At 60.9% G+C, this 12,742-nt stretch overlaps 1 protein-coding gene across 1 annotated transcript; it reads right to left on the bottom strand.

Moving 5' to 3' along the window:
- Window positions 1-2,114: 2,114 nt before the first annotated feature.
- On the bottom strand, window positions 2,115-12,442 carry HS3ST2 (heparan sulfate-glucosamine 3-sulfotransferase 2). Its single transcript, XM_039732430.1, has 2 exons — window positions 12,047-12,442; window positions 2,115-3,369 (listed from the first exon to the last, which is right to left on the bottom strand). The coding sequence occupies exons 1-2, from the start codon at window positions 12,406-12,408 to the stop codon at window positions 2,751-2,753; spliced, it is 981 nt and encodes a 326-aa protein (XP_039588364.1). The 5' UTR covers window positions 12,409-12,442; the 3' UTR covers window positions 2,115-2,750.
- Window positions 12,443-12,742: the final 300 nt, after the last annotated feature.

The following is a 12,742-nucleotide window of genomic DNA, read 5'->3' as shown; positions in this document are numbered from 1 at the left end:
CATGGGTGGGGGGACACTGGAGTGGTGCTCCCAGGGCAGCTCCCCCTGCCCAGGGTGTCCTCGCCAGGGGACAGGCAGCGCGGGGGACTCGTGGGGACAGGGTCAAAGGCAAGGTCCCTGACCGGGAGGTGCTGAGAGGACCATTTTGGGAGGAGAGGCTGCTCCCGGCAGGGGCTGTGCTGTGACCCCGTGGGTGTGCCAGCGGCTCTGCTCCTCCGGGCAGGGCACTCAGCCCTGCTGTGAGCGGCCAGCGAAGGATTCCCCTGGCCCGGCTGGCCCCAAGAGCTCTTCGGGAGAACCAGGGACCACTTAAACCACGTTCACTGTGTTTAACTATTTATGAGCTGGTAAATATTGAACAGCTGCTCTCTGGGGTTCAGGCCTGAGTGAACCCATCAAAACACGGCACACACGATGGTGCTGGCCCCGTGGGGACAGCGGGGCTGTGCTGGGCCAGGGGGGCTGTATGGGGACAGAGGGGCTGTGCCAGCAGGGCTGCATGGGGACAGTGGGGCCCTGCTGTGCCAGGGGGGCTGCCAGCAGTGGTGTGACAGCCCTGAGAGCAGAGCCTCTGTCCCCCGTGCCCTGTGTGGGGAGAACCAGGCTGGGTGGGCAGGGGGCTCCCCCGTGTGCCAGCGGCTCTGCTCCTCCGGGCAGGGCACTCAGCCCTGCTGTGAGCGGCCAGCGAAGGATTCCCCTGGCCCGGCTGGCCCCAAGAGCTCTTCGGGAGAACCAGGGACCACTTAAACCACGTTCACTGTGTTTAACTATTTATGAGCTGGTAAATATTGAACAGCTGCTCTCTGGGGTTCAGGCCTGAGTGAACCCATCAAAACACGGCACACACGATGGTGCTGGCCCTGTGGGGACAGCAGGGCTGTGCTGGGCCAGGGGGGCTGCATGGGGACAGCAGGGCTGTGCTGTGCCAGGGGGGCTGTATGGGGACAGAGGGGCTGTGCCAGCAGGGCTGCATGGGGACAGTGGGGCCCTGCTGTGCCAGGGGGGCTGCCAGCAGTGGTGTGACAGCCCTGAGAGCAGAGCCTCTGTCCCCCGTGGGGGGCTGTATGGGGACAGCGGGGCCCTGCTGTGCCAGGGGGGCTGCCAGCAGTGGTGTGACAGCCCTGAGAGCAGAGCCTCTGTCCCCCGTGCCCTGTGTGGGGAGAACCAGGCTGGGTGGGCAGGGGGCTCCCCCGGCAGCCCCTCTGCTCGGCATCCCATCACCAAACCAGCACCACTCCATGTCCTCACCAAACCCTTCCATCCTCATCAAACCCGGCCCTGCCTCCTCGGCATGCAAATTGCCTGCTTGGGGCTTTCTAAGCCGTTTTTAAGAGCTCCTAATGTGCTCTGCATTTTCAGTGCAGCCCTGCCTGTGCCCTCATTTGCTCACCCTTTGGAAAGCTAATACTTGATTTAAGCACATTTCTGCTCCCTCCATTTGTAAGGACAAATGTAAAGTAATTGTTTGATATCGCAGCAGTTTCCTCAGGCTCCAGCTCTAATTTCCCACTAATACAGTATTGTCAGGAGGATCAATCTAACCTGGCACCTTCTGCCTCCTTGGAGTGGATTGGAAATGGCTTTTCTACTGCGAGGCTGGGATTTGTGAGTCTCGCTGTGAATGTTTTTCTCCTTTAAAGGAAAAATCATACAAGCAAATATCCCATTTTCCTGTCAATGGCCATTAATTCCCATCTCTCCCTCCACCTGCCCATAGCTGCCTCTGGGTGCCCTCACTGCTGTGTCTTCCCCTGCAGCTGGCATTGGCAGAGATGCAGATGGGGCTCTCTTAGGTGCCCACTAATTAACTCCAATTTTTTCCTATTAGAGCTCCCTGGTTACTAATCACTCACAGTAAGGCCTCGTGAACTGGTCCAAGGTGTGTTCCATCCCTGCATGGCCACTGAGCATCACTGTGAGCCATCCCCAGCCCTGTGCCAGGGGTGAGCCTGGCAGCCCCAGGCAGGGCTGTGCCACAGCTCCCCTCACTCGTGTCGGGCTTAGCCTGTCCTGCCCGAGCCCTGCCTGTTCCCTCGCCTGCCTGTGGCTGTGGGGGCTCCCTGTGCCCCCTGCTCTGCCCAGCCCTGTCCTAAGAACAGCCCATGCATGCGGACTGGTGGAAGCCACTTTATTTACACGAAGGGATCACAAGCTGAACAAGGAAACTAGTGCCACTAAAGTACCCGTAACAGCAGGATTCTGTGCTTTATTCACAGGACAAGATATCAGTACAACATTTCCCATAGATTCTTTGTCAAGCAGACACATCTCACTGTCCTCGGGGGTACACATGGCGCAAGTGACAAAGGCAAAGTGCAGCTCTGCCTGCCCAGGACAGGGCCTGGCAGGGGCAGCCCCACTGCCACTGTCCAGGAGCACCCACCTGCTTTGGGACGCAGAGGGATGTGCTTTGGAGCAGCCTGAACAGGCTGCAGGACGGGGCCAGGCCCGTGGCCCTGGGGACCATGTGGTGGCAAGAGCAAACAGGACCTGCAGAGGAAGCCACGTGGCTGCTGAGCCCCTGGGACAGCCAGTGCTGCTCATCCCTTGGCTCGGTGGCTGCAGCAGACTCTGAGTCTGCCTTACCTTGGTTCTCCAGGGCACTGCAGACTCCTAAGGGACAGGGGAGCCCCTTGCCTGCCTCTGCTCACAGTTCTGGGCAGGATGGGCTGAGGGGCCCTGGCTCCAGCCCCTTGGCCCTCCTCAGAGAAGGCTGCAGCTCCTGTCACTGCAGCTCTGCTCCCAGACACTTACTCCCACCGGAAGTCCTGCCCGACTGTTTCATAGAATTTGATATTATAAGGTCTATAAAAGTCCCGAAGCTGCTCGATCACCTCGGGGTCTATCTGCACGTGAGTCCTGCCCTTGGACTTGCCCAGGCAGCGAGGCAAGCCGCTGCTCTCCGACTTCTTCAGGCACGGAAAGCCTTTTGTCTTGTTGAAGTAGAAGTGCTTGTCCGTGATAACCCGTTTGATGCCCAGGAAATCCTGGACTTTGCCCATCTCCCCGGCCGGGTCCGTGATCAGCTTCTCGCCGCTGACGAAGTGGATCTGGGACAGGGGGAAGTACTGGAGCCAGCTCTGCAGGTGCACGGCGTACATGCCGATGCGGATGGCGTTCCAGGAGGTGTCCACCAGCCCCAGGCTGCGGTTGCGGAAGGTCAGCCCCTCGAAGGTGGGGATGTCTGGCTTCTTGGAGAGCGTCTGCGTGTAGTCCGAGATGGCGCGGGTGACGGGGTTGCGCACCACCACGATCAGCTTGGTGTCCCGGGACATGTTGAAGATGCGCCGCGGCGCCTCCTTGGTGACAAAGTAGCTGGGGGTCTTCTCCACTGTGATCTGGCTGTCAAGGGTTCGTGGCATCAGGCTCCTGCCAGGGAAGCAGAAGGTGATGGTGAGGAAGGAGCCGGGACAGGCACCAGGAGGGGGTGACAGGCCACGGGGTTGGTGACGTCCCCTCCCAGTGGCACCAAGCAGGCACAGATCCCTCAGCAGCTCTGTGGAGGTGGCACCAAGCAGGCACAGATCCCTCAGCAGCTCTGTGGAGGACCTTGGCCATGGATGGCTTCCAGGTCCATCCCACTCCCAGGGGACAGGCTGGGCAGAGGACAGGGACACTGGCAGCCCCACAGACAGCAGCACGTGTGTGCCCAGTGCCAGGATGCAGGAAAGGATGGCTGTGCCACACCACCAGCACAAGAGCCTTGGGGAGCCATGGACAGGGGGCTGTGCCACTCTGCCGGTGGGAGCTGGGACAAAGGGCTGCCCAGGGATGTGGGGCTTGTGCCCACCAGGCTATCCCCACCCCACCAGGCCCTGGCCAGCCCCAGAGCTCCACACGGGCTCCTGGGTGCACCCACCTGGCTCTGGGAGCTGGGCTGCGGGCCAGGCAAGGAGCACCAGCCTGGGGGAAATGCAGCATCCCTGCAGCCCAGCTTAGCACTAATTAAATCATTTGCTTTGACATCTGAGCATCCAAATCAAATAAAAACTAATGGGACGGAAAGATTTATAAATTGGTCTTGTATTACTAGAGTAAACTATCAAATCCACTGCAGTCAGATTTGTGGCACTGGGCATCCCCTGGCTGGAGGGCACGGGGAGCTGGGGCAGCCAGGATGAGGCCAGCACTCTTCTGCTGTGCCATGCCCAGCAGTGGCACCAGCACCCTGTGGCAGCAGTGCTGTGCAGTGTGAGCAGGCACAGCCCAGTTCAGCTCCTGGAGCTCCCCGTGGGCCCCAGTGCAGATGCCCAGGTGTGTGTGCCCAGCTGGGCCCCGCAGGGATGCTCAGCCCTGCATGGGCACCTGCCCTGGCACTGCTGTCACCTCACCTGCCCTGGAGCCCGGGTGCCCCAGGGCCTTTCAGGCCAGCAGCAGCCAGGGAAAGCAAACACACCGTCCCTCTCTGCATCCCTGTCTGCAGCCATCCCTCTGCAGAGCCCTGGGTTATCCGTGCCACAGAGCTGGAGCTGCCAGGGCCAATGCAGTGACCTGGACCTGGCACCTCCAGCATCCCAAAAACACGGCCCGTGGCCAGCAGCTCTGGGCTGATGGAAGACCCAGCTGGGAGGAGGCACACCAGCAGCCACAGCAGCTGTGTGACCAGAGGACAGAGATGGAAGACCCAGGGCACCATCCCACACACCCTCATGCACCTGTGACCTAATTTGAGAGGAAGCAAACTAATTAGTCAGCATAAATTAGCAGGGCTGGAACTGAGGTACCTGAGCATGGATGGTGCTTAATTGGCCTTTCCCACTGCTCTGCTTCAAACCCCATAAATCCCGACCACGACTCCCATTGGTTAATGACTGTCAGGAAGCGCAGGCACATGGTTCTATCGGCACATCACAAACAAGTTTCATCATAAATCAGCACAGGACAGCTCTGTAAGTGATTCACTATTACAATACATTGTGGAGGATCATAAAACTGCTGTTTCATTAATGGCTCATCCTCAAGCCTGTTAGATTTTCATTACGTGAGTTATTAGGTCCATGCATTCAAAATACAAAATTACAGGTTCTAATGCATTATGAAAAACACAAAACCTCTGCATAGTAAATTACTGAAATGAGACAAGAGTTGTTTTTTTTTAAATGGACTCCCAGTGTTTGCTGCTCATGAACAACAGAGACTGCTGAGACAACAAAACACAGCACGGGCAGATAAATAAATCACCAGTGAAGCCATGCAAGGGGGAGAGATGTCATCCAGGCATTCATTTTCCCGCTAACAGCAGGATCCCCAGGGCTGCAGGAGCAGGGAAATGCATGGCAAACTTAATTACACCAGACTTTAAAATAATATTTTTGGACTTGTGCATTGGCAGGGTTATTTGCATACAAATAGCATGTCACACAGCTTTCAGGCCCCGGCACAGGGGCAGGTGTGAAGGTTCTTGGGGCTGGCCCACAGTGCCAAGCTGCGTGGCCAGGGCTCAGCCAGGAGCTGCTGCTCCATGGGCACGTCCTGGCTGTGCTGCTGTCCCCAGCTGGCCTTGGCACTGGCTCCTGGCATGTGCTGAGCCAGCTGCCAGCATGGGGACAGTGACACGGGCTGGGGCCCTCAGCACACTGCTCTGGCTGCAGGGACAGCATTCATTCCTCCCGAGTTAGACATCTCTTTCACTGGAGTTGCCCGGTTCCCAAAGCCCTTTTTGCCCCTCGATGTGGGCACTAACACTGCCTTCAGCCCAGGTTTAGAGGATGCCCACGGGGCACCCAGCGGCGCTGGGCAGCAGCAGCAGAGCCCGACCTGGCTGTGGCAGCACGGAGGCAGCGGCCCGCCCTGAAGGGGTTAACTCCTCAGCAGCACCTTCCCCAGCCTGAATTATTAATTTTGTTCTAATCTGCCTTTGGGCACCCTGCGGCCCCTACAACACTCCCACATTAAAGAAACATGCGCTCCCTCACTGGCTGCGCCGCTTTGATGTCGAACATGCGTGAAACACTCTCCCAGGGAGGAATTTGTACAAAATCTCATCAAACAATTGAGATATTGCAGATAAGAGCGGGGAGGGCAGCGCCCACCGCTAATCCCGTCACAGCCCTGCCCGGAGCAGCTCTGGTCAGTCCCTGCTGTGTGCAGGGGTTGGCGTGTGCGATCCGGCTCCATCTGCTCCGCGGCATGGAAACAAACTGTTTAATTTGGCAAAGAATCCCCAGTGCCAGCGCCTGTGGTGAGGGCTCTGCGCCTCCCCTCTGCCAGCAGCAGAGCAGGGTGGGCTGGGAGCGCGTCTCCAGCTGCAGCCTGATGTGCTGGGAGCTGAGCATGGGAAGAAGGAGCGGGCACTGCTCCTGGCAGGACTGTGCCATGCCGTGCTGTGCCATGCTGTGCCATGCCATGCCGTGCCACGGGTGCACACACAGCTGACAGCACCCTCAGCTCTTGCCTGGCACCTCTGCTCAGCAGGACAGCCAGTGGCAGGGGTGGATGAAGGCTCCAGCAAAGCCTCTTCAGGTGGCTTCGGGAAGTTTAAACAAAACTGGTTAAACGTGTGAGAACCCGAGGTGTGACAGAAATAAAGAACTGAGAGATATCACGGGGGTCGTGGGGGACACAGCAGTGCCCTGGCTGAGGCTGCACCACCCTGCCAAGGACTGCGAGGGCTGAGGGGACAGAGGGAGCCCCAGCAGCCCTGCAGCCCCTCGCTGCCACGCTGCACGGCTGGCACCAGCTGGCCCAGGGCAGGGCACTGCCGTGCCCAGCAGGACACACTGGCTGCCCCCAGCCTGCAGACAGCAGCGTGTCCCCAGCTGCAAACACCAGCCAAGGGCCCGTGGCCCTGGCAGCAGCTGGCCAGGCCCCATGGCCCCGCTGCCACCACCCCACACTGCAGCAGCCAGCGTTTAATGATGGAGCAGCTCCCTTTAATAAATGTTTGTGTTCAAAGAATTTACACCAGTGCTTGCAGACAGCTAATGAGGGACATTTCCATGCATAAAAGCAGAGCGAACACAGTAATTAACTTTGTTGCTGATTCATTTTTAATCATTTAAATGCTCCAGAGATTTGCAGTGTCCTTTAAGTCAAGAGATTCTTTTCCAAAGGGCACACTGCGATTGCCCTTCACACAAACAGCTATGTGTGACTCTCACCTTCCCTGGCAATCGCTCAGCACTGACGGAGGGTCTGGCAAAGGCCAAGGTCAGCTCTGAGGGCAGTGGAGCTGGCAAGGAGCAGGAGTTAGGGTTTCCTGCACAGCTTGCACCGAGCCCAGCTCCATGCCCTGCTGGGGACTGCTCTCTGCTCACCGACACTGGCTGGAGTCTCCCCCTTTCCATTTCCAAGGCAACTCCTCTCACAGGTGAAACTCCAAAACGGAATACTCCAAACTGAATACACCCTGCCTGTGCCCCAGCTGCTGCAGCATTCCCAAGCTGGTGCCCATGCCAGAGCCACAGGGGGACCTCCCTGTGCCAGGGAGTGCAGATGGACAGCACAACCCAGCACAAAGCCCAGCAGCCCAGTCACGGGTCCTGGGGGCTGCCTGGCACTCAGAGGCCCTGTGAGCCAGCTCTGCCCTTGCTCCCCGTGTGCTCATCCCCGGGCACACACCGTGGGCACAGCCTGGCCCCACCATGGGCACCCAGCCTCACCGGGACCTCTGTCCTTCCTGGCCAGCCTGCCAGGGCAGCCAGCCCACGCTGTGCCGGGTCACCAGCTGCATCTGGTGCTTCCAAAGCAAGGTGAGAACAAACTGCAGCACTGCCAGCAGGGTGAAGGAACAGAGCGAGGATACACATCTTTAATGGTGAGGCACCCCATGAGCTCATCTCCAGCATCTCCCCCAGCTCCTCACACCGGGAAGCTCTCCTGGCCCCAGTGAGGGTCCCAGCAGCACCTGGCAGGACAGCAGCAGTGCTGTGCATGGGCAGGACAGCAGCAGTGTGTCCAGGGCAGGACAGCAGCAGTGCTGTGCACGGGCAGGACAGCAGCAGTGCTGTGCACGGGCAGGACAGCAGCAGTGTGCCCAGGGCAGGACAGCAGCAGTGCTGTGCACGGGCAGGACAGCAGCAGTGTGTCCAGGGCAGGACAGCAGCAGTGTGCCCAGGGCAGGACAGCAGCAGTGTGTCCAGGGCAGGACAGCAGCAGTGTGCCCAGGGCAGGACAGCAGCAGTGCTGTGCTTGGGCAGGACAGCAGCAGTGCTGTCCAGGGCAGGACAGCAGCAGTGCTGTGCATGGGCAGCACGGGTCTGGCAGTGCCCAGGAGCACTGCCTGGGCACAGCACATGCAGCAGCCTCTGCCACGGGTGCCAGGCCCGTTCCCCAGAGCCAGGGCACTCTCTGAAGTCAAGGAAATTTCAAAGCATCCTTGAAGCTGCTGCCTGCCTCTCTTCTCACTAATTAACTTTACCCGAATGCACTGTCAGTAAAGCCCACAAACGGGCAAAGCCTAATGGGCTCCCATTTGTGCGTGTGCCAGCCCGGCCATTAGCCGGCAGCAATTAGCGATGGCCGGGAGCAATTAGCGTCTGCCGGCTCCTTGCTTGCCCTGCCACGGGCCCAGGGGCACGGGGACAAGCCATGTCCTGCTGGCAGGGCTGCACGGTGCTCCCCACCTTCCCTGGGCAGCTGCAGCCCCAGAACCGGGGCAAGGCAGGGATGGGGCAGAACCCAGCAGGGCTGGCGCTCCAGGACCTGTGGCACGGTCCAGGGAAGCCGAGCTCGGCCCAGGTGCCACCCTGGGCACAGGGCACGGAGGCAGGCGGGTCCGTGCAGAAGCAGAGGGGCTCTGCCCGTGCCAGCAGCATGGGTGTGAGCCAGGCTCAGCTGCTGCTGCAGCCACAAGGAAAAGCCCCTCTCTGTGAAAACAACCCTGCAGCATCTGACAGGATCACCCAGGAATCCTAAGGAGGAAAACTGCACCCTGAGATGCTGCAATTAGAGGCACTGCTCAAAGTTAACAGCAATTTAAATCACACCGTCTTCCCTGTGTTCTGGAAAATATTGAAGGTTATTGGCCCACACTACGTGCAGCAGGAAAAAGCTCAATATTGAACATTTAGTGCAGGATTGGTAATGAATCGATATTCCCCAGTAGCTGCTGTTTGGTTTCAGTTGTCTTAAAACAGACCTTGCTAAAAATATCTTTCCTGTAGTGTATCTGTAGCTAATGAGGTGGATTAGGGCCTGATGGGAACTGGAAGCAGCTCGGGGGCTCGGGGTCTGGAGCACTGAGTGGGCAGCCCCGGGCAGTGGTGCCACAGGGGGGACCCCGGCTCTGGCTCTGCCCAGCGTGCACCCCCTGCCCAGGGGAGCTGGGGCTGCCCCGGGCCACGGCAGCAGCTGGGGCTGGAGGCACCACCAGAGCAGTGGGAACAAGCCTGACATTTGGAGAGGCAAGGACAGGCGCATGAGGAGGTGTCCCCTCCCGCCAGCTCTGCCATCTCTGCGTCAGACAAATGCCAGGGCAGGGGAAAACAAGACAAAATGATAACCAATGTGAGAAAATGATCACCAACGTTTCTGGAGCATCAAAGGGGCTCAGTTCTCATGCTACCTGCAACTGCACCAAACACCAGCTTGGTCTCTCCACCTTGGTCCCCTCTGGGGCACCAAAGACATCGCTGACCTGGCACTTAGCAGCCAGGGGCTCCTGCAGGCAAGGTCTCTCCTCGCATCAGGGAATGCCTTTACCTTTGCCTTTCCAAGGGGCAGTGCTGGGGGCAGCCTGCAGACAGCACTCTCCACAAGCAGCACCTGCTCTCCCTAGCCGGCCAGGCGCAGCCCCCATCCGGGTCCTGGCAGGCAGCCCCCTGCAATCCCCCCCAGCTGCAGCCCCCAGCCTCTGCTCTGTCCTTCCCGGGCCACGGCCACTGGCAGCACTCTGCTCTCCTGCTCCCAGGCCCTTGGCAGAGCGACAGGAGCTCATCCCACTGTGGGTTAGACCTGCTCCACATTAATTGCTCCAGTTGCAAGCAGGAAAATCAATTCCACGTTTTATACTTTAGCAGCCTCTGTGCTTAAGTTTTGGCACATTTGTCAGTTAAAAAAAATAAGGTAATAAAACCAAGGAAGTGTCATTTAATTGTTTTAGCTGAACTAATTTGGAGGCCCCGCTGCTCCGGCGTGATCTCTCTATTGATCCAGACAGAGCTGGGCCTGGGGCAGGGCGCTGCTCACCTGGCCACGCTCCCACTGCTGCTCCCAGCTCGCTGCAAAACCGCCCTGCCACGGCCACAGGCTGCATCCCTCCTGGCCATGGACAGGGCCCTTCACATGGAGAATCCCAGGCTGAACAAGGGCGCAGGGGGCTTGGCTGCAGCCCCTCTGCCAGCGTGGGGGACAGGGCACAGCCCCTGCATCCCGGGGCAGCACCACTCTGCTGTCCACATGCCCCAGGCAGGCTGTGTCCCAAACCTCGTGAGGGAGCAGTGCCACAGGTGCAGTCCTGCACTGCCCATGAGGCTCCCAGCCCCACATTTCCCACACTGACACCACACAGCCCACATCAGTGACAGACACAGGCATGCAGGGAAGGATCCCAGCTCAGGATTTGGGGGATTGCTTCCCAGCCAGGTGCTGCTGAGCCCATGCAGTTCCCCTCTGAGCAAGGACCCATATTCTGCTCCATCACCAGTCCTGCCACTCTGGGTGTCTCTCCTCACATGCACTGTCCCCACAGGCCTGTGCTGCAGGGCTGCTCACAGCTGCAGGCTTTCAGGGGATGCAGGATGGTGACAGTGCCTGGTGTTGGGGGGAGGGTGGGGAATGGCACAGACCTGCCAAGAGGCAAGAGCAGATGAAGGGTATTGCTGTAGCTACTCTGTGAAGAGCAGCAGGAACAGGGCATGCTGCAGGACACCCTCAAGTGGGGGAAAGAGCTTCGGTGAGCTTCACCTGTGCCTGTCGTGGCTCTCCTGTCACCTGCCACCAGCACTGGCACCGGAGGATCTGAACTCAGGGAGCAGCACAGGTCTCTCCACGCAGTGCCTGCGCTGCCTCTCAAGGCACAAGCCCCAGCTGCCAGGACCCGACAGAGCTGGGAGTGAGCACGGTGTCACACTGACTCCCCACCTGCCTGCCACTGAGCACTGACCTGCTCTGCACCTGGGGACATCTCTGCCAGGAAGACGCTGTGAAGATGGAGGGCAGGAGAGCCTCCTCTGCCCACCACGATGCTGACACGCTGGCAGTGACAGTCCTTTGCCCTGCTGGGAGCTACAGGCAGTGGGGCCAGGCCGAGCCCCCTGTGCCTCCCGAGGGAGCAGAAGCCCAGCAGGAGCCCCAGGGCCCTGCCAGAACACACCCAGAGCTCCCCAAGAGCACAGCAAGCACTGCCGGCATGCCGGGTGGGAGCCACGGGGAGCAGGGCACTGCTGGCAGCACTGCCGAGCCCACAGGTGCTGTGACCTGCTTCACAGCAGCACCCCACAAAAGCCCTTACGGAAATTAAAATCCTGCTTGGGTGCTGTGACCTGCTTCACAGCAGCACCTGCTGCCTGCAGAGCGCCCGCAGCACCCCACAAAAGCCCTTACGGAAATTAAAATCCTGCTGGAGACACTCGCTGAGCTCTCAAACGATTAGAGATTCCACACAGATCCACAGTCACTCGAGTTCAGAGCGGACAAGGGCTGTCCCTGCAGGACCAGCGGTCAGAGCCGGCAGCAGAAGCGTGCCGGGGCACGAGCAGGGCTGGGGAGGACAGCAGTCCCGTCGGGCACTCACGCGTTTGCAGAAGCGTTCACCCAGGGAAATGCTTCCTCAGCCGGGATGGAAGGGACGCCCTGGCATCGCCCCGGCTGCTGTGTGCCCACCGGCAGGGCTCGGGGGTGCTACAGCCGAGAGCCCCGGCGGACGGGCAGGACCGAGCGCGACCCGCTCGGCTGCAGCAAGAGGAGATGAAGGAAAACTCCGACAGCTCCCGCCCCGCCGGCTCCACCGACTGACCCCTCGAGGAACGCGGAGCCGCGTCCGCCCCGACAGCGGGGGCGCCGGGACAGGAGGGGACGCGGGCGGGCACGGAGGGACGGGGACGCTCCGGGACGGCCGGGGACAAGGGGGGCGGGCGGGGCCGGCCCCGCAGCCCCCCGCCCTCACCTGTACCACTCCAGCCCGCGGTGGTAGTTCCTGTCGAAGAAGTGGGGCTCGGTGCCCAGCGCGCGCACCTCGGGGTGCACCCGGATGAACTCCAGTACGGCGCGGGTGCCGCCCTTCTTGACGCCCACCACGATGGCCCGCGGCAGGCGCTTGGTGCCCGGGCGGGCCGGGCCGGGGGCGCTGCCGGCGGGCGGGCAGCGGGCGCGGGGCGCGGCGGGGCCGCCGCAGCAGCACAGCAGGCTGTAGCACAGGTACGAGCAGGACAGCGACAGCGTGAAGAGCACGAGGACCCTCCCCGCCAGCCGCCGGGACGGAGCCGGAGCCACGGCCGGGGCCCGCCCGCTCGGCGCCCTACGCGCCATGGCTCCATGGGGCCGCGCCGCCGGGCACGGCGGGCCCCGGGTGCCGCCGGGCACGGCCCTTCCTCCCGGCAGCGCTGCCGCTGCCCGCCGAGCCCGGCCCGGCCCGGCCCCGGTGCCGGGGCGCTCGTCCCGTCCCCGGTCGCGCTGTCCTGCCCGGCTCTGCCCCCACAGCTGGCCCTGAGGCGCTCGAAGCAGCGGTGTGCAGCCGGGGGCACCCGCAGCCGCGCACCCTCCGCCCGGCACAGAACGGTGCGAGCAGCCCGGGAGCGGGGACCGGCACAGAACGGTGCGAGCAGCCCGGGACCCGGACCGGGAGCGGCACAGAACGGTGCGA

The sequence above is a fragment of the Passer montanus genome, unplaced genomic scaffold (genome assembly GCF_014805655.1).
Source record: "Passer montanus isolate IOZ18808 unplaced genomic scaffold, ASM1480565v1 scaffold8, whole genome shotgun sequence".
NCBI classification, from domain to species: domain Eukaryota; kingdom Metazoa; phylum Chordata; class Aves; order Passeriformes; family Passeridae; genus Passer; species Passer montanus.
The sequence above is the reverse complement of the archived record's forward strand: the minus strand, read 5'-3'. Positions and strand labels throughout refer to the sequence as shown.